Source organism: Lutra lutra, chromosome 7 (assembly GCF_902655055.1).
Source record: "Lutra lutra chromosome 7, mLutLut1.2, whole genome shotgun sequence".
Taxonomy (NCBI): domain Eukaryota; kingdom Metazoa; phylum Chordata; class Mammalia; order Carnivora; family Mustelidae; genus Lutra; species Lutra lutra.
Genome location: NC_062284.1, coordinates 90,604,108 through 90,626,782, shown reverse-complemented (window position 1 = coordinate 90,626,782; position 22,675 = coordinate 90,604,108). Strand labels below are relative to the sequence as shown.

The following is a 22,675-nucleotide window of genomic DNA, read 5'->3' as shown; positions in this document are numbered from 1 at the left end:
TTAAAATAGTGGCGTTGATTGCAATTTACACTAAAAGTGGTTAAAATGTCAAATTTTATGTCATATATATTTTCCACAATAAAAAGATAGTTTTATAAAAAATCTGATGTGGCTAGTTTCCTTATATATTATAATTATTTATCAAATAAAACAATCCTGTGCTAGGGCCTTTTACTTTGGTTGTACATAATATATTCTTCATCACTTGAATTTTTAGGCACATGTACACACACACACATACACACACATACACACACACACAAACACACCATTTGATAAGTAGATTTATGATATATCAATATAAGTACATTTTGGAATTAAAAAAGGAATAATTTCCTAACATATGGAAAGCAGAGTAAAAGTAGAAATAATCTGAATATATTTTGGGCAAAATGAACCAAGAATTTGTTAGAAAATATTCTATAAATATGAAAGGGGTGTTATATCATTGAGCAAACAACAAAAATTTGTATAACTAATCTTAGAGCTACTAAGTTACAAAGAGGAAAATTTAAATTATTTGAGTTTTCATTTCCAGGTGTAAGTTATTCCTTTCAATACTAACAATAGTGCTTTATTATTAATCTTTGGTTCTATAGACCATGGGTTTCAAAAATCATGACTGTAGATTTTCAAAATACAAACTATAGTTTTCAGGCCATTTTCATGTGTCACAAACTGTACCTTCCCTGCATTAAAAATATTTTTGATTTTCTTGTGTGTTTGATGTAATTTATATTATGTGTAAGGTATGTCACAAGTTGAACTGTAAATATTCATACTATTATATGTTTTTAGCAGCTGGGTTACTTCCAATATTACTCAGGATTATAGAATAACAGGAAAATGGAAGTGGTTTCCAATGTATATTCAATAGTTTTACAGTTGAGACTTTTTACTATCCATTAGATCACCCTATGATGCTAAAACCTCAGCTAAAGAAATCGTTTCTGCTTATCCTCAAAATATGTCATCACTTTTTGGGCAAAACTTATTTTATGATCATTATTTCTATTTAGTTATGGGTGTACACAGGTGTTTTCTTAATTTCATAGTATAAGAAATAAATACCTGGGGCACCTGGGTGGCTCAATTGGTTAAGCAGCTGCGTTCAGCTCAGGTCATAATCCCACTGGGACTGAGCCCTGCGTCGGGCTCCCTGCTTGATGGAGCCTGCTTCTCCCTCTCTACCTGCTGCTCTGCCTACTTGTGCTCTCACTCTATCTCTCTGTCAAACAAATCAATAAAATCTTAAAAGAAAAAAAAGAAGCAAATATCTGTCCTTAAACAATGGAATAGTGTACATTTACAAAATCAGAGACTGTGTCTTAGTCTTCATTAAAAATGGCATTTCAGAAAGAGAAACTAGGTGCACTAGGAGGGCCTCATTACTGTTGTTTGAATGTGTGCATAAGGGGAAGTTTTAAATTTAGGTGTGGAGGATACAGGGCGAAGATTTGAAATGATTGTCATTTTAGTCCTAACACACTTGAATTACGTGAAAAATCATGTTCCTTGTAACACAACAGTGTGAGCATCCTAGAGAGGTGAGGAGGTCAGGCTTCATTATCATCAAGAAAAATTTCAGAATAGACAAGAATCAGGCCCAAAGGAAAAGGAGAGATACAAATAGGAGAATGCCCCTAAGGAAAAGTTAGCAGGTTTTCCCGAGACCTTATAAAGTTAAGCTCTGCACAGAGATCCAGGAAAGCCATTTGTGTTCCTGACACTTCATATTTGAGGAGAAAAGTTGTAGACAACAGGAATAGATCAGCGGATGGATTGCTCAAGTTGTGTCTTTTTTGTCACCTTTGTCACCAAAAACATTTATCCATGCATACATAAATGTACACACACATAAACAGGATTGCTCCAGGGCATGAGAGTTGCCAGGAAACAGAGAGAATGAAGCCATTGGCTCATAGTCACAAATTAACTACATTTCAACTCAAACTTGTTGCTTCTATTTCAAGCATGGCATTGTGTGTCTCTGCAAGCAAGTGGGTGAACCACTTTAAATGGTTTTAGTTAGGCTCTGAGCACAGATTCCAAGTGCCATCTAAAGGCTAACATTCTATAACTTCTCTTTGGATGGTTGGATATTTGTAAGTCTAAGAGACAAGGAACAGATAAGCTAAATTTCTTGAAAGACCGTTTCCTGGCTCCTTAAAAGCTTTAAACAACATATTGCTTTTAATGATCAATAACTAACAGAACTGTAAAGGAACAGAAATAAAATCTCTAATGTTTGAGAGATTCTGAATTCAGTTGCTAGTGGCAATGCTAATACTATTATTAAACTAAACTTATTGTTTGCACCAAGTACAGTGATAAGTCTACATACATTTTCAAATTCTACAATATTTCTCCTGTAAGAATATGGAAGAGTGGGTAACTGACCAAATTTGCTCAGATCTAGAATTCAAACACAGGTCTGCTTGATAACTAGACCAGCCCTTAAATGCTAGGCTTGGATACTGCCTACATTTGACTGTATTAACATTTGCTAGACACTGAAGATGTCTTACTCCTATTTTTGCTGGTGTTAAATCAGATGTTTGTTCTTTTTTATTTACCCTGGAATTATGCAAAATGGGTTAAATGGGCACTTACAATGAAATATAAGGCTTAAAACTATTAAGTTTTAAACCTCTTTGTCCCAGCTCTCCAGAAGCTCAATGAATCAGTTTGGATTAATTACTGTATGTGCCTACTTTGAAGCTTTCTGAAGTTCTACTAGGAGAAGAGATCCCTCATCACTTTCTGTCTTACACTAAAGCATCAGATTGCTGTAAAACTTTTAAAATAGCTGCACTGATCTCCCACAGACGTGGGTGTACTCTACTCATGGCAGAAATAGGTCCAATATTATAAAGCAAATTTGATTCCTTAAGGTTTTGCATTACATAAATGTAAAATAGTATTATTAGTTCTTACAGTCATCATTGCACCATTCATACTTGAAGCAATTGATACTTCCACAAATCAGGCACTGTACAAATTCTGTCATAGTAAAACATTTATTTGTTAAAGTGATATAGATTATTCAAGATTCTACAGTCTTAAATCATGGATGGCAATGTAACATGGACTGATACAGAACTCGATGCCAATGTAGGCTTTTCTGTTTCCTTCTTTAAAAAAAAAAAATACTTGTAGGCCAGAAGAAAACAAAACTTTTGGCTTTTAAAGGGGATGAACCATGGTCTGATCGAGCCCGTTGCGCCAGCATCAGAGACTTCTGCTTCGGCTCCTGTGGACAATGTCTTCTAGGGCACCAGTTCAACAATTAGCCTTTGTGAATTGAAACGCTTTAATTTTATCCAGTAAAAATATCAGTGGCAACTTTTTTCAGGAGAGAAAGAAGTAGTGCTCTTCAGATTAACTCCAGCCTCTGAAAAGGAAAGAAAAAAAAAGAAAGAAAGAAAAAAAGAAAAGGAAAAAAAGGAAAGAAAGAAAAAGAAACAAAGAAACAAAGAGAAAATACATAGGTAATAAGGCCATTGTGCTAGTAATTCAGAAGTTACTAAACTATAAGCACCCTGGCAGGAGTTTATTGCTATACAATACAAGATACACCCTTAAAAACTATCTAGACATGCACAACAGCTCTTAAAATGTTGCTTGGTAACTTCAAATTCTGAATATGTAGAAGAATCTCATTTTAAAAAGGAATCTAAATGCATTCAGCCTAAATAGTTAAGTAATTCAAAGTCAAATTGTGGAACAGCATTTTCCCTTTGTTTTTCACATTTATATTCTCAAGGAAAAAAAAATAATGATTTTGTTTATTAATGCATGCCATTTAAATTTTAACAAATAATCATGCTGGTTTTAAAACTATGAACATATTAGACCAATTTGCTCATCACATATAAAATCTAAGTGATTTCTACTTTTTAAATAGTTTGTTGGGGGTTTTGTATCATATTGAAATTTTATAAAATTTAATTATACATTAAATGTAAAGTGAAGACTATTACTTCTCTTCATAAATTAGTTCCTCACTCACAGAAGAAACAAATTTGTAAACTGACAATGACTTAAAAGAAAGGCATTCCATAGTTAATGTGATTTTGAATAAAATAATATAAAACCATTTAAAATATTTAAATATCAAGCTGTATAAATATTCTTCCTCAATGTGGGTTCTCAGCATCATAGATTTAAGATATGTCTATAAATTTCATCTTGAATAGAGATGAAAAATGATTTTTGATAAATACAGAATTTCATAAATATGAAGTAGAAGTAATTTTTGTCCCTTCCCATTTCAAAAAGAATTATGTTTACAAGTTGGGGGTTATAAAATGCATGGCCCAGATGAATCATGAAATATGGAAGAATATTCTATATCAAAATACTGATGTAGAACATATTTGGTGTAGAAAAAACTTCATGTGATAAAGGTAGGAAAAATATTGTAGAGATGTTTCATTCAAGAAAACATTTCATCTGGGGGTACCTGGCTGTCACAGTTGGTAGAGTGTGTGACATTTGATCTCAGGTTGTAGGCTTGAGCCCTACGTTGAGTGTAGAGATTACTTAAAAATAAAGTCTTTTAAAAAAGGAGGGGTGGAGAAAATATTTCATCTGAATAGCTGAATAGCTGAAGTTATTTTTGGCACAAACAATAGTCCTTGAAAATTATTGAACAAAGGATTTACACAATGTTTGGAAACTTAATAGACATTAGATGTGTAAAGTATTTATAAAAAATAATTACCTTGGAAATGACTGAAATATAGATCTCACCATCATTCTTTACCTGAAATGTTCTAAGAAAAACATCGCAACATCACTTTAAATTAAAATGGGATTCTATCTAAATTCCTATCTATTGGGTTCATAGCAGAGCTTATTTCGGCGAAATTGCCTTACAATGAGTTTATTTCTGTTTGTATTTCCAAATATATGCTTCTTTTGATAGAAAAAGGATGTAGTTGTACTATACCAAAGTTCAACTTTCAGGAAGCTGTAATATAGAAAAGACTAAATGCAAAAAGAAGAAAAATACAGTGGACAATATAACTAGTTTGACCTTAGAAATAATAAATTCTTCCAGAATAAAAAATTATTTTAATATCAAGTTAATGAGGGGCACCTGGGTTGCTCTGTCATTAAGCATGTGGCTTTGGCTCAGGTTATGATCCCAAGATCCTGGGATCAGCCCCAGCTGGTACTCCCTGATAAGCAGGGAGTCTGTCTCTTCCTCAGTCCCTCCCACCTTTGAGCTCTCTCTAGCTCTCTCTCGCTCTCTCTCAAAAAAAAAAAAAAAAAAAAGTCAAGTTACTGATTATTTAAGTTTACATATTTTAAGGAGATTCATTTCCACGTTACATGAAAAAAACCTATTTTTTAAAAGATTTTATTTATTTGACAGACAGAGATCACAAGTAGGCAGAGAGGCAGGCAGAGAGAGAGGGGGAGGCAAGCTCCCCGCTGAGCAGAGAGCCCAATGCAGCCAGATCCCAGGATCCTGGGATCATGAGCTGAGCCGAAGGCAGAGGCTTTAACCCACTGAGCCACCCAGGCACCCCTACATAAAAAAAACAAAAAAAAAACAAAAAAAACAAACCACTATTAACAAACTATGGAATTATGGCTTTTATAAAAGCAATTAATTTCAAAGACTAGACAATTAGCAATCAGTTTTGGAAACTGCGGTATGAATTCGCCTGCCCTGAACCTATGACCATGATTGAAATGATGACATAATGTGAAGCTGAATAAGAAGCTGTATATGATATTCAAAATAACACTTTTTACTTCACTTATCAATAGACAACTCTCACAATGTTCATAAAGATCTAAATATGAACACAAATTACAAGAGAATCACAAAGAAAAAAAACAGACTATAACAATTATCTAAAATGTTACAAAAACTAAAGATAATGAATTTGAGATAGGCTCAGGATGTTTTGATAACGGTCCTTATTTAACAGTGAAAGGTATGCAAATATTGGGGACAAATAGTTTTATTAACAGTACTACAAAGAAAAAAGGAAATTAAACTATCCAATATTAAAAGGAAAAATGTCCTGGGTGCCTGGGTGGCTCAGTGGTTTAAGCCTCTGCCTTGGCTCAGGTCATGATCCCGGGGTCCTGGGATCGAGTCCCGCATCATCAGGCTCTCTGCTCAGTGGGGAGCCTGCTTCTCCCCCTCTCTCTCTGTCTGTCTCTCTGCCTGCTTGTGATCTCTCTCTCTGTCAAATAAATAAATAAAATCTTAAAAAAAAAAAAAAGGAAAAATGTCCTGATGTTGAATGAACTGTGAGAAAATGCTGTTACTGTCTTTACTCTGAATGCAGTTAAGAACTCTAAACGATTCTAATATTATTTAAGATATCTAAAAAAAGAAGGAAATGATTTCTAAAAGTCATTCCTAATACCAGGGTTCTAGGTTTTACTGATTTACTGTAATGTTCAAGCAAATGTCAAAAATGGGTTTAATTATTATAAAAATAGTTAAAAGTTATCTACATATGTGTATATGTGCCTATTCTATTACTCTTATTTTTTAAAATTTCACTTAAAGGGAATATCATAGCAAAAACAAAGCTACAGAACCAAATACTTTATAGTATTTTTTTTTTACTGGGAAATAACATTGGAAATATATCTGGATCATATATACACATTTGCTTTGCTGTTTAGCTCTTATTTCATATTTTTTCTAATCCTATGTTAAATGTTGCTCTTTCTTTATAATCAGCATTACTTTTTATTCATTTATACTTTAATAGTTTCTCTAAAAAAAGTGTCTCTTTTCATAGTTATTGCACCTGTACCAGGGGTTTTATGACAAATTTTAAATTTGTTAAATACTTAATTGATACTATGTGGAATAATCGAAAGTCAAATCCATTAGAATCAGGAAGCTGTTTTCTTAAAGGCTAGTGCAAGCAATTGTAGATTAAGGGGTATTTCTTGTGCATACTTATACACACACACACACACACACAGAGTACACATATTTTGTTGTCTGAATGTAACAAATACTTTTCAGGAAAGTTTACTTAAGAAATTTTCAGTGTAAATGCAACTAGGTAGGGGAAGCTGGGTTAACTGTGTTAAGTCAGTTAAGAGTGGGACTCTTGATTTCAGATCAGATCATGATTGAGTCCCCCAATGGACCCTGCACTCAGCGGGGAGTCTGCTTGAGATTCTCTCCCCCTCTTCCTCTGCCACCCCCCATTTTTCTGAGTAAATAAAAAAATGCAGCTAGTCAGTTCCTATTTTTAACGTCTAAACATGGCATATGGATTGTTTTGCAGATTCAACAATCTTTTCAAACATATGGAAGTGCCAGTTTACACGTAATTACCACCAGTTATTATTATCAGTTTCTTCTTTGTTCTCAATTCATCTGAGTGTGATTAGATTTTATGATTTTATTATAAAAGGATCATGTGCGATATATTAAATATATTAAGTTCATTCTATTTCTATACACATGCAGGAAAGGTCCTAAGGAAAAAAATTGGCATAGGACATATTCTGGCTAATGGAAATGAAATAAATGTATTAATTCTTCACCCTTAGGGGGAAAAATGATCTTAGCAGATTATCACAGTATGAGGAATACCTACACCACTAACTGGATGAAACCTTTCTGTCTTCTGGGTACCTTCTTACTAGAATTTGATGCTATGTGAGGGACTGTGGTATAATTAATTTAGTAAGGTTGCCATGGAAATATTTTGTTATATTAAAAACAAAAATGTGTTGTAAGGTGTTTTTTGTTTGTTTTTTGCTTACTTTTGAAAGAATATTTTATTTATTTATTTGAGAGAGAAAGAGGGAGAGAAGGAGTGAGCAGGGGGAAAGCCAGAGGGGGAGGGAGAGAGACAAACAGATTCCCCACTGAGTGCAGATCCCAAGACAGGGCTCAATCTAAGGACCCAGAGATCATGACCTGAGCCAAAACCAAGAGCTGGATGCTTAGCTGACCGAGCTATCTCAGCACCCCAGGTTTTTTGCTTACTTTTATTGTATATATACACAGGTAGCATTTTAATTTAAATTTAATGCAATGGGCAGCATCCAAAATTTTGGAAAACATATTTTTTTTAAAAGATTTTATTTATTTATTTGACAGAGAGAGATTACAAGTAGGCAGAGAGGCAGGCAGAGAAAGAGAGAGGAGGAAGCAGGCTCCCCGCTGAGCAGAGAGCCAGATGTGGGGCTCGATCCCAGGACCCTGGGATCATGACCTGAGCTGAAGGCAGAGGCTTTAACCCACTGAGCCACCCAGGCGCCCCTGGAAAACATATTTGCCTTTGAGTAGGAAACCACATTTGTTACCAACCTCCAGAAATAAAAACTTCAAATAAAAATTTATATCCCTTCGTCCCCCCTAAGAAGGAGCTGGGTAGCTGTGAGCACAAGCTCCACCTCACTCCCCTCACACCCGGTGAAGCACTGCTGACCATGGGAACAGCACAAGAAGACAAGCATGCTGGTCAGTCTCTTCCAAGGGGCTTCCCTGGTTGTATTGAGAGGGGTAGAAATAATAGGTCTGCTAAGGCAGAAATCATTTGCCAAATACCAAGAAGAGTCACACTGAGGTTTCATGATACTTGAATTGATAGTTGAAAAATGACTTAGATTGACTTTCCTGCTTCCAAATCTTGATAAAACATTTAGCACCATTCTGGACAGTGCCTCTGATAGATCAATCATTTACTTTCTAAGCCCTTTCTAAAGATACTCTCTTTCAGAACAGCTAGATGTCCAAAGTTACAGGATAAATGAATTTTCAGAAATCAAAGGCAAAGAGAGAGGCCAGGAGAGAAAGAGAGGTTCAGAGCGAGAAAGGGACACACTGGGTGATGATGAAACAATGCACCTTCACACAGGTCAGTTTGGTACACAAAAACAGAACACAAAGTGTGTGCCAGACACTGGACTACTGATTGTTTCTAGTGAGCCATCTGTTCATTTTTTGCAACATGGGATTGGGATCCTGAACTCAGAGACATGATGCATGAAAACTATGGCGTTTAATTTGGGAGTGGAATTCATTAGGGGAAACCCTGAATGATTGTCCAAGTTATTATCTTTTAAATACAAAATGTTTTTTAAAAAAAGACCCTACTTTTACCCCTAAAAAATTAAATCAGTAGCCTTTTTTAGAACTTTTAAAAGCAGAATATTTTTTCTGTGCCAAACCTTGCAAATGGCTGATGCTTCCAGCTGTTTGAACAGATTGCTAAAGTGCTATTCTGCTCTGGAAACACACTTTCTGATCCAATTAAAATGCAGGAATCAAATACTCATTTGAAACTTCCAAAAAGGAAAAAAAAAAAAGAAAAAAAAGGAGAAGAGTAATCAGTTGCTGACAAAAGGAATACCATGAATATTTCATATGTAGTCTTTTGCTCCATTTTATAGTGGCTTCATTCATTTTGGATAATAGTGAAACACTTCTGTTCATCCACTTTCAGGGAGGCATAATGTATCATTTCAGCTCCTATTAGGATGTAGAGGTCAAGGATAGGAATGAATACATTCTTATCAAGCTACTGTCTTCACACTGGGAAATATTTGTAAAAAACGCACATTATGTCATGCATGAATGTAAGACTGACTTCAAAGTCACATTAGTATTCCCTGTATTCTTACAGTATGGATCAGAAATGTTCACTTAACCAGAAATATGTCTAAATTTAGCAACTGGAAATTCATTTAACCAAACTGAACTTTAGTTTGTACCATTGAACACTGAGTAAGTTTTAAAGGGAAGTTTCAACAAGTTACATAAGCTTGCAAGAAAATTTAAAAAATTATTTTTAAAAGAACATACCCACTTAATGTGTATTATGAGACAGGTAACAAAAATCTCACCTGTGTTTCCTGGACAATCTGGTCAACATTAGTCAGCAAAGCATCTGGGAATAAAATTTTCAGTGTCATAAACAAATACACAAATTTCGTTTTTAAGAAATAGACCCTAAAACACTTCTCACTGAAATCTTGATAAGATTTCTCTTAACAGAGATTTGTCTAGACTTTTTTTTTTTTTTTTAACTTACCTGTTCTTGGGCAAATTGCAACTGACTTTTGTAAATACTCTGTAGTTGTCTATGGCTACTTCCTGATACATAATACTATAAAAGTAGAATTTTAAAAATATTGTTCTAGTTGCTGAAGTGAGTAATTACTACAGAATGTACTCTTCTTCAAAGAGTTCAAGAAGTGAATCAGGCTTCTACTCATCTTTCCCTACTCAAAGTTAACATTTCAACAACAGAGCTGTATATGATTAATACGGAAAGATACACCAAGGAAAAGAGAAACCAAAAGAGGAAACATGGCTTCACTATGTTCAACACACAGAGTATTAAATAATCATTTACAAAAATCATTATTCAATATATAATATCAAGTTTTATGAAGTACCCAGTATCCTCACATAAAACACTAATGTTCTATATGCAACCATTCTGCCTTTTAAATGTCCATATATATGTTCCAGTTGGCTATGAATGTTTAATACCATTACCTAGCCCTGCATAGCACACATTCTATTTCTTTCCAATATGTCCTCTTTTCAAGCAAATACGCCTAGTCATTAAGAAGTGACACAATGATAAGAAAAAATGTTGGGAAAAAATTATTCTCAGGGTTCACAGGTAAGTGTGATGAGAAGAGAACAAAATACTATTTTATAGAGCTTCCAGGACAAATATTCATAGAAACTTCTAATGGCCTCTGGAGATTAGGTTTTACATGAAAGCAATAATAAGACATATTCACAATATACAGAAAAAAATGTTTAGGAAATTACATTATGGTAGAGCCAACATAGGATATTTCATAAGCCCTTCATGCTACTTGAATAATTTATTGGACATACTCTGAGCAGAATCACAATATCTATCTAGTTCCTGTTTCAGGCAAGATCAAATGTACATCCACTTCCAAACACAAAATGAAAGGGACTTTATGACTTTCCCGGAATGTATTTGAAAAAAAATTATTATTTTTTTTCCAATGCTTTCACCCCATGGCACTTTTATTGTAAAAAACAGAATGCCAGCAGTTTAGTTAGTAGAAAAACTATTCAGTCTCCTGAGAGGAATGACTCTCAAAGTCTATATATATGGATTTGTCACCTAATTTTATGTCAATTTTGCTTTCTCAGGTAAAATGGCATAAACATTGATACTTCTACAAGCCTAGTAAAAAATTTTAATTTTTTTAAAATTCATGGGCATAATAGTCCTCTATTTGAAAAGAGTGGATGAAATTAGACAAGGTGTAGAGATCATTATCATTAGGAAGTTCAGAAAAATAAATTTCTTCTAGAGAGTTTATTTCCTGTTGTAATCTTATACAACTAAGAGGTATAGCTTGTACAGTTATTCTGGGAGAAGTTCTCTGGTTGCTAGCCCATATAAATATAGCTTGGCTCTATCAATTACAATCTATGTTGCAGGACACAAAATTCTGATTTTAACTGATTAATCTGATAAGCTTACTTATTAGTTTATCTATATATTGCATATATAGATACATAAGTATGTACCATGTATATATTTTACCAATGGTAACTTTCTATCTTAAATTTTGACTTTGAGAAATAGCTGACAAAATCAGAAGACAATGGTACACTATTTATTATACTGACTGCTTATAATATTTGATAAAATTGCAAATACATTATCCTTATTTAACAAGGAAATTTCATACTTAAATAGATTCCCAGGTAGAAAATACTACCTTCTGTGTCTCACACTTCAGACAATACCACATTTTTAGGAAGACTCAGTCACAGTAATACTTTTACAGTTCTTTCTATATTAAGTGATCCTCTGTACTGCTATAAGAATGATTAATTTGTTTCAGAAAGAAAACAAACAAACAAAACCCCCCAAATCTGAAAAAAGTAAGTGTATGTGTAGTCCCAGCATACATTTATCTAGTGTGGGAGGAAAAGGACTCAACAATCTGAAAAGACTGAGCTCTGAAACTATTACAAAATCCCAGTCATTTCTTTTGGTTACTTTCTCTTTTTTCTATGAAATTTTGAAAATAAGATATTTCTTATCCTTAAATTTGGCTCCCCCAAAATGCTTCACTCACAACCATTATAATGTAAATAATAATAATGACTATATGAGGGTGATGATTATCATCATCAACTATGGAGGATAAGAAAAATATCCTTTTCTTATCCAGCCCACCTGTGTGCTGAAGTCCTTTCCCCAAACACCACAAACACTTACAGACAGAAGCATCCACATTCACTATTAAAGAAGAAAGTCTGGACACATTGTGAAACACGAGGGATGACTGAGCAAGAAAAAAAGGATAGTCTTCATTCTGTATAATATCAAAGAACATTGTTTTCTTAGCATCATAAGATAGAAATGGAATTTTGTCATACCAATAAGAAAGTGGGTTCAGATCTGCAGTCCTTGAAAAATGCCCCCATTTGCCTTTGTAATTCTATGTAGAATGAGATGCTTTATGCTTTCTGTATTTTTTTATTTTTAATAAACTATTGGCATTTAAATGATTGTTGTTAAGCTTCTCGTTGTGAATAACAGGGGAAAAAATAGGGAAAATTCAGAACTAAGAGGCAATTGTTGTGGATCTTGTGATAACTGCTCTAGTTTTTTACCTTTCTAAATGAAATATTTAGTTTCCTTTCAGTAATGTGAGCAAATAAAATAGAATTTAGTTTGGAAGTAAGTACTTTGTGAATACTTTAAAATGAAGGAGAAAGTACTTCTCAAGAAAAGATAAAAAGAGATTTCTGTAGATAAATGGAATACACTTTTCTTTTAATTTCTCAACTTCTTATGGGAAAGTATGTATCATTCAAAAGACTTGTTATGTCTGTAAGTGGTTTACAATAGTTCTACAACTTCTATTCTAAAAACTTTTTAGTAAAATATATCTACAGCTAAAGTCAACTGTCTGAAAGCTAAATTAGCTTATTGTGGCCTCAACCTAATTAACTACATTTAATGGTCCTAAAAAAAATTTAGGAAATAAATTGGTCTTAGTGAGGGTATTACATAGTTAATTTATTTATTTAATATACTGCTGTTTTGGTCTATTTGTAGCATAAAAATAAACAGTATCCATCAAACCAAACTTTGTTTCCTCTTAGGATTCTAAGGCAGCATTGGATGCTTCATCAACACTTTACGATGCTCAAATATTACATATATTAAAAAAAAAAAAGACCTACTTTAATAATAGTTGGACATTTTCAAATTGGGGGAATTTATCCAAAAGAAACAAAAACAACACAGGAAGACATATAATTAAAAAAAATGTTTGGAGCAAATATCTGTAAGTATATTGCTTGTTAGTTGTCATATTGAACAACCTGAAACCATCGTGTAGAATGGCTAAAAATAAAAGAAAAATAATTTAGGACATGGAAATAAAAAGCAATATATATACCTTTTACATAATCAGCAACAGCAAACCACATGCTTTGGATCACATACACACAGTTGGTTAAATGAGAGGTGTAAGAAATAACAGAAAGAAAAACAATGAGACACAGAATTTCTTGCTTATAGTAATAAAATAGCTAGATCACAAATCAACATTGTGCATATAATCAAAGTTCTTATTACTGCACCTTCCTCACTGGCCCCATGCATTTATTTATTTATCTATCCATTCACTCATTCATTCGAATAACTACTGTGTTTCGGAAAGTATATCAGGTATGCTTAATAACCCCCAACTCTCCCATGGATTTATTTTTCAGTCACTTCACACTGAAACTGCCCTGAGCAAAAAGTTTTTCATATACTTGTAAACAAAAACAAAAACATCTGACCCTCTTGATAGGCCAACTTTTGTTGATCTCTCAAAATATAAACTTTTTAGAAAGACAGACACATGAGCCTTCTTATCATTTCTAAAAACAAGTGTTCATGCATTTGGTTAATATACCCTGAAAACAGTATTGTAAAACTAATAAAAATTTAAATGGTTTCAATGACTTTAGTCAAACAATAAATTTCACATGGTAAGATATTATAGAGTTCTAAATGTTTATAAGAAATAAAAGATATTGAATTAAAGTTTCATTTGAAACATAAGCAGAAAATTGATTTTTAAAAATACAGGCAACTGGAAAATATAAAATAAGCTAATCAGTAGCGTGGAACAGATATGCTAAACTGTGGCCTTAATGTATGATTTCAGAGCCTCCTTGTCCACAGTCTTCATAATGCCAGAGATTTCTTCCTTGGAGATTCACTTGCTTAAGTATCAAAAAAAAAAAAGTCTCTATATATAGATACACACACACACACACACACACACATATATACATATACATGATTATACATGTATATGTATATATGTGTGTGTGTGTGTGTGTGTGTGTGTGTGTGTGTGTGTATTTGGGACTTTTTAATACCATATATGTAAAAACTAGGAAAGGGAGAACCAATATGCTTTCGTCAAGCAGCACCTTTTGAAGAATTAAGTAATGATGTTAATTAGAAATGTTAAATTGGGATTAGAACATTATTACAGAAATAGTGTTGAAGATACACTTCACTCTGTGTAATGCTTTCGATTTTACAAAACATGACCACACATGTAATCTCATTTATTCCTCAAAAGAACTATACACTTGACCCACAAAAGCAGATTAGATTTTCAAAATGTGAAAGGAAATCTTTAGACAGGGAACGGGGACAGAGGAGGTGTTTATGAAACACCTACTATAATACTAGCCCATTAGATAATTTTTTTTCAAATTTGGCATGAAAAAATAATCTCTGACTGCTTTAATTTTACCTGTTTCTGAATGTCATCATGATAAATCATGTATAAGATGTGCCTGTGTCAAGCTAAAATTGACTGAAATTTTTACATATGCCTCTAGTAGAAGAAAATTACACTAATGACTACTATTCCTTATCTGTGATTTAATATTTCCAAGAGATCTGTAAAAGATAATAAACTTACTCTGTGTTTCACTTACTCCCATGGAGAATGTTGTATAAATAAAATACAAATCTTCTTATATTATGGCTAAATTTTTTTGTGCAAGATTCTCATGTGAGCCTTATTTTCAACCTCTCACTCCAAACATCAAAGAATGCCTGAAGGTTAACCTCATTTACCAATCTTAAGTAAAACACCATCAAGTTGCAATATAATGTAAGATTTTCAATGAGTAGATAGGAACATTTATCTATAGACCTTGATTTTAATGAATATCCAGGAATGCCATATATCAAGGAGAAATATCATTGTCTGATTAAATTTAAGAATTTTTTTAATGATAGATTCCCCCTAAGCTGAATGATTTCTAATTAAATTTCATCACAGGGTTTGGTTAAAAATAAATGCATTTACTCTGAGAAAGAAACATTCCAACTGAGAATTACAGGCAGAAGGGAAAAACGAAACCAATATCTGGTTAATGAGCAATGACTTTATATTGCTTATAAATGTATTAAGAATTCCATTAGAAGTATTTTTTTAATCTCACTTAGTGATAAAAATAAACATTCCTTTGATAACGGGAGCCTTGTATTTTTGTCTCCCTTTTTAACTTGCTTAAAGAAAAATATAAAACTCATTCATTCTGCAAATGTGTACCGAATGAATGAAAACACATTCCTGTGCCCAGGGTAGCAGCGTATAGAATCTGGCCTGTGACTTAAAACTGAACTGGATTTTCTTGATAAAAGCAAAATCCCTTGAATTTCCTTTTGCTCCCCACCAAAAAAGCTTTGTCATGGATGAGAAATACCATAAATCCATTAAGACACCTGAACCAAGAATGTTGTTTAGAAGGGTACCTATTTTAACACTGCCTGGGTATACTTACTGAATATTTTATTTTAAACACCATAACAACACAGAGTCATTCTTTTTAATATCTGCCTAAAAACAAATGCCACCATCCTTGAAAGAATATATACAATCTACTCACTGAAAAATACTAATCAGCCTGGGTGGTCCTTTGTAAGACTGGAGGAAATATCACTATTTAGGAAGACTTCCTTGTCCGGTGACAACCTTTATTTTGTGTTCTGCTATTGTAGAACCCGGAAGCCAGTCCTAGGGCAGGGGAAGGCACTGCTCTGTCATGCTTTTATCCCTAAACCATCCTGTCTATGTTACCTTCATATATCAAACTGTATCTAGGAGGTTTATACACCTTGGCTCTATGAGGCTTGTATCAGAGAAACAAAACTGGAATTTCAAATTCCAACTTCCTATATGAGTTTTCAAAATAATTTCTTCATTAAAAAGAAAAAATAGGTTACACAGTGCTTTCCAATATCCACTCAGCATCTGAGAGAGTTGATTTTCCACTATGCCCGTCAGAACCATTGGACTGAATTAACATCCCATTCATAGACATGCTTCTTTTAGAAAACAGTCCACACGTGTTCAGTGAGTTACTAAAACAATAGTATTCCTTTAATTCTCCATTCAGGGAGTACCTGTGTCTCGCTCTGGATCTCTCAGCAGGCAAAGTGAGAAACTTACTTGGCTTTGAATGTGCTCTTTTAGATGAGGGCCCCTCTGTGACAGAATCAGGAGGTCGACTAGCTAACTGCAATGCAGTTGAGTTGTTCCTGTTAGTGTTTTGGGACTCAACATTTGTGACAGCTTCATTCTGTGGTTCGGCACTTGGCTTTGTGCCAGTCTTTCTTTTCTGCTTTTGGGACACAGAAGCGCCTGAAGTCCAGGTAGGAGGCAAAGCAGAGGTAGTGGTAGAGGAGTCCTGACTTGAACGAGTTTCTGAAGACTGTATCACATTGTCACTGGCAACTTTACAACACTGGGCATTCTCTTCATGTCCCACAGCTTGTTTGGACATGGACTGGGGCAGCGTGACACTGCAGCCTTGTATCTGAGCCCCATTAGTTTGAGAGTAGACATTGCTGACCTTGGTGACCTTGTGTTGCCCGTTATTGTTACAAACCTTATACCGGATCATGAGGATGATGATGAAAACCAGCACGGATGCTACAATTATTCCACCAATAATAATAATCATGGTGCCTCCCAAAAACTGGGACTGCATGAAATGGCATCGCACGTAATCCTGTTCCGTCGTAAACTGGATGCAACCCACAACTCTTGTGGCAGTGAGGGAAGTGATGCCATCATCATATATTGCCAAGACACACAAGTCATACATAGTTCCAGCAGCCAGGTTATTGACAAGAAAAGTTTTGCTCGTAGGAGGTATCATTCTGAGGGACAATGGAATTTGTGTTAATATTAAAAACAAAACATATAGACACACAGAGCCATTATGACTTCAGTCCTGTTTCATTTTAGTACTCATTAAGATAAGCACATTTATAACAGACATGAAATATGGGAAAAATGATCTAATCTTATATTTACCTAGGTAAAACAGTTCAAAGTCATTGTTGTATTCTGCATTGTATTAATGGTGCCTGCACATGCCTTGACAAGCTTACTAATTACATTGCTTGGCAAAGCAGAACTCCTAATAAAAGCCCCTGCTAAAAATCGTTTATGACAAATTGCTTTTGAAAGGTGTGACTGTGACATTATCTGACTACTAAACAAATCCATTTAGCACTTACAACACCTCTGTGACTAAAACCCAATTTGAAGGAAAGGAAAACACTGACAATCACATTAGAAACCAGAATGGAAATGCATCAGAGTATTTATTTTCCAAATCAGTTATAAGATGCTCTGGAATGGTACCCAGTAAACATATCTTTTGTAACTATGATAATTACTAAGATTAAAGTACTTTATTTACAGATCTTAGTCTACTCTTAATGCCGTCAACACTTGGTTCCTAGCATGTTTTTATCTAAAAATGAGATTGATGGGAATGTATGAGAGATATTATCCTAAAAGCATGAACAGGGCAAGGCTGTTGACCAGAGCCTAAATCCCTCATCCCACCCATTATGGGCTGATGAAATTATCTTTAGAACAGTTGCTAAAGTTTGATAAAAGTTTACAGATACCTCTGAATCCATTGTATCACAAAACTCTTCTGTGGGTGCTTTCTTCCACTACCTTGTTTTACATAGCAACCAAATATGACCTAAACTAAGATTTCATGTAGAAAAAAAGGCTTGAAACTGTATTTTCCTTGAAAGGAATTTATTAGGACATTTTAAAACTTGGCAATGCTAATCTATTCTACAACCTAAACAATGTGTTCTAAATGAACTAGGAAACTTTTAGGTCAGAGTATGTATTTGTGATTAAAATCACTATCATTTAGTGAGTGTATGATAAGTACCAGGCATTACTAAGCACTTTATATACACTGTAATTTTTTTTTTCTGGAACACTATAATTTTTATCCTTACAATGACTATATGAGGGTGGCATTACTATTTTATTCATGACAAACACTGAAGTCAGGAAATTTAAGCAATTTTCTGAAGGTCACATAGAATTTTCTTGTCATGGAAGGATTAGGATTTTAGAATTTGGAATGTAGAAACTGGCCTATGGCTATATATATACACATATATATACACACACACAATGTTAGAAGCTACAGGAAGGTGAGAGGTAGGGGTTCCACTCTTCTTTGACAATGGGTTAAATACTGGGTAACCCAGGTAAAGAGCTGAGTATGAGAAGGACAAACTACTTTATGTTAATATGCATGCTTCAGAGTCTATATGATCATACATTTAGTGATGAGAGGGATATTAGAAACCATTTACTTTAATCTCTTGCTTTTAAAGATGAGGAAATTAAAACTCAGCCATGTAGAACTTTGCCCAGGATCGATCATATGGCTAGCTAGGCCAGTTTTGTTTTTTTCTACCAGCCCATGCTCATTTTAAAAAAGTTCTCTCATCTCCATACATGAATGAAGATCAAATTATCTTCAAGAATTCATCTGGGTATATAAGAATTGAGTTTATCTTATTTCAGAAAAGCTTCAAGACAAAAAATATATATATATATATATATATATGTATATTTCAAAACCACAATTTTAATCATTTCCTAGGACTAATAATAGTCTATCATGAGTAAAATTATATGGAGAGGTAAAAATGTATATTTCCAACTGAAAATTGGACAAGATGTGACTATAAATCAATGAGGCTGAACTTTAGAAAAACATACCAGAAAACCTATAGTCAGACACAAATTCTCCATCGGATACTTATGAGGAGATTACGTACTTAACTCCAGTGATACTTTCACTGCTCAAAATATTTGTAACTTTCTCTTTGGAACTGTCTTAAGAACCAGTGTATATGAAACAATACACATGCACATAACTCAATTACTCAAAAAAAAAATCAGTCTCATTATTTTATAGTTACATCCTATTTTTTGACCAAAAATGGCAATACCCATCTTGATCACCCACCTTATTCACAAGACTTGGCTCCAAATGGCTTTTGCTTGTTTCCAAAATTCAAATTCACCCTCAAAAGACGAAGATTTGCCACCACTGAGGATATTCAAAATAGTATGACGAAGGTTCTAAAGATAATTCCAAAAGTGCTTTGAGCAATGCCAGCATCATTGGGATAATGGAATAGCCTCCCAACGTGACTTCCTTGAAGGAAAGAACACTCATGTGGATGTGTAAGTTCTGGTATGTTTTTGAATTTTTAAAATAAATCAATCTTGTTCTCTGATAGTCACATCTCTTAGATGAGGGGAAAAAAGTAAGTAAGCATAATATTAAATATAAATTTGAACTCTCTAAGAATAACACCATTCAAAGTATTTCCCCACAGGTAATCTCCTTTCACAAACCTTACATTACACACTTTAAAAAAATGGAGTGCTATAATTACAACACAGAGTAGCACTGTCAATTAAAACAAAACAAAACAAGTCAGTAGTACGTTAACAAGCCCTACAGTAAGATGCATGGTAAGTATAAAAATTTGGTTAATTTTTCTTACCTGTAAACAAGGGTATCATCATAAGTACCATTGTACTGGATTTGGAACATACGTATTCCGGGAATATTCCTTTGAAAATTAAATTTAAGTAGTGCGGTAGATGATGTCGCTTCTGCTACTACAATTTTATCTTGACTCATTTTAGTATCACCATTACTACTGCTTGCATTAGAACCTGACTTAGTAGAAGTTGAGATATCTGAAGAACCCGGATCAGGCTCATGGATATGATTTGTACTGTTTAGTAGGTGAGGGAGCTTAATTATATGAAGGTCCACTGTTTGTGTTGCTTCCCCAGCAGGATTGGAAGCAATGCAGGTAAAAGCACCTGTATCCTTTACAGTTGTTATAAGAATATCAAGTGTTCCATTATCATACACCAGAGATCTTGTTGCATTTGAAATCAGCTTCCCTTCAGGAGAAATCCAGTGAATTGCAGGTTCAGGGTCCCCCCTGGCTTTGCACCTCAAGGTTGCTCTTTGACCTTCCAGGACTCTCATCTCATGTGTATGACGAGTAATGAGAGGAGGCTCACATAAAAACTCTTCCTCAGGAATTGACCAAAAATAGCGACCAGTTAAAAGTGCTGGAGAAGCACAAGTCTCTAGGTCATCTTCTCTGGACAGACGCCGCAACCACAACAATTCACAATTGCAATGCAAAGGGTTTCCACCAAAACTTAATGCAAAAGTTGACGGGCTGATTATTCCTGAGGTTGCTAGTACCTGAGCTCGCTGAAAGAGAGGGTCAGGTGGTAGCTTCTGCAATTTATTTGATGTTACATCTAGCCGAGTCATCTTGTGCAAGTGGGAGAAAGTCCCCTTAGGAATGTTATCAATCATATTGTGATCCAAACTAAGGGTGTGCAAGCTAACCATCTTCTCAACAGCATCCCAAGGAATTGTTTCTAAATTATTGTAGGACAGATCCAGCTCCTCAAGGGCAAAGACATCGTCAAATGCTGTAGAAGAAATTAAAGTCAGTTGATTGTTGTTCAGTATCAAATGATGGAGATTGGAAAGCCCACTGAACATATCATTTGTAATTTTAGTCAATCTGTTGCTATTCAAATGCAATGCCCTCAAATTTCGTAAGTCGGCAAAAGCATGAGGTGTAATAAAACTTATTGTATTCCTGGATAGAGTCAGGTCCACCAAGCTGGTCATATTGGCAAAATCTTTCCTTTTAATATTTGTAACAAAATTGTCTGCCAACCGCAGTTCCACAGTTCTTCTGTCAATGTTTGGTGGAACAAATAAAAGCCCTTTCTTGGCACAAAGGGTTGCGAGATTAGGAGACAAAATCTGACAGACACAACGCTTTGGACAGATCTGAGCTCTCACTGCTATGCCAATGAAAAACAGATAAAAAAGAAATTTTTCCATTGTAGATCTGATTTAAGAGCCTGTAAGAAAAGATACAAAATGCAGTGTTAGCATCCAATCATTTCACTAATGTTCATATTCCTACTGGAATAATCCTTTTTATGCAAACTGCAATACAGAAACAATTTGCTCATTTGTTTACTTAACAAACAAGTAGAAAATATCTACTCTGTATTGCAGGCTATAATTGACACTAGGATGAAAAATATACCATTCCTGGCCTCATGGTATTTAAAATCAAATGGGGGAAGACAAATAAACCACCAGATTATTATAATTCTGTAAATTATGTGCTATTTTTGAGATATGTCCCCGGTACTCAATGAATGCACAAAAAATGTGACCTTCAGCTGAGATTGGAGGGAAGGAGTTAAGAAACTTGCCCATAACCTTGAAATACATCTCATACATTCAAAAGATTAAAGATATATTTGAGGATTTGCAAGTACTTCAATTTACTGAGTAGAAACAATAAAAGACAATATTTGTTACTGTTAACTTTGTGGCATGATATTTGAAAGTAATTAATTGTCAATTAAATTTTACTCATCTTTACAAACGATCTTGAACATAGTACAACTTTCACAACTTAACTGCAAATAAATACTCTTATTCTCAAAAATAAAAAGGCTAAAAGTTTACCACAAATGCTCTGAGCTCCTAAAATATTAGAATATTTTATTTGACATAAAATTGGATTTTAAAAGGTAATTTGTGAAAAGTAATCATCAAAATTCTTGACAGTGAGTCTCAAAAGATGCTATAATTCCGTCTTTTCTTTTAAAATCTTAATGCATTTAAATTTAATCCAAATATAATTTTAAAAAATCTTGATAGTTTCATTTTCCAGTTTGATCTGAAGTATTTGTTCTTGAAATTAATCATCAAAAATTAATATACTAATACATATGCAATCAAAAGTTCTCATAAATTACGTGGTTTTAAATGCCAAGAAAAATAGCTAGAGAAAATAATTTTTTAAAAGACGAAAATATAAAATATGGAATTATTCTAGAAATAAAGTACCTAGTTTTCTAAATAAAACATATTCTTATAGTTTTAATTTATTTTATGCCTATTTTATATCATATTCAATGTGGTTGTAATGAATAAGAACGGTCATGCTCAACAAATGAAATAGTCTTACTCTCCTGTTTATGATGGAATAACTGGTACTAAACTAGCCTTTCTACAATAAGCAGCAACAAAAAGTAAAAAATATGTATATAACTATAGTTTTCACACATTGGAAAAGAAAGAAGCACAGAATTGTGATCCTTGAGAAAAGTGAAAAAAAAAAAAAAAAAAAAAAAAAAGAATGAATCCTATCATTGCTCCTGGAGACATTTTCAAAGCATAGCACAAGGAGGGAAAACAAGGTGACACATG

At 33.9% G+C, this 22,675-nt stretch overlaps 1 protein-coding gene across 5 annotated transcripts in view; it reads right to left on the bottom strand.

The window, feature by feature from the left end:
• Positions 1-3,010: 3,010 nt before the first annotated feature.
• LRFN5 (leucine rich repeat and fibronectin type III domain containing 5) overlaps positions 3,011-22,675 on the bottom strand; it is a 248,489-nt gene continuing 228,824 nt past the window's right edge. Inside the window, exons 3-7 of one of the 5 annotated variants that reach the window (XR_007128953.1) lie at positions 19,902-21,306; positions 16,501-17,213; positions 9,853-9,896; positions 9,360-9,478; positions 3,011-3,394 (exon numbers count right to left, since the gene is read on the bottom strand). Coding sequence is in view for 3 of the 5 variants with exons in the window: in XM_047739214.1 (XP_047595170.1) it covers positions 4,758-4,778; positions 9,853-9,896; positions 16,501-17,213; positions 19,902-21,286 (2,163 nt within the window). In the remaining 2 variants the exon portion in view is untranslated. Of the gene's footprint in view, positions 3,395-4,726; positions 4,779-4,842; positions 4,976-9,359; positions 9,479-9,852; positions 9,897-16,500; positions 17,214-19,901; positions 21,307-22,675 lie in introns of those variants that run through there. The other 4 variants (XM_047739214.1, XR_007128954.1, XM_047739215.1 and 1 more) reach the window with 4 other exon arrangements.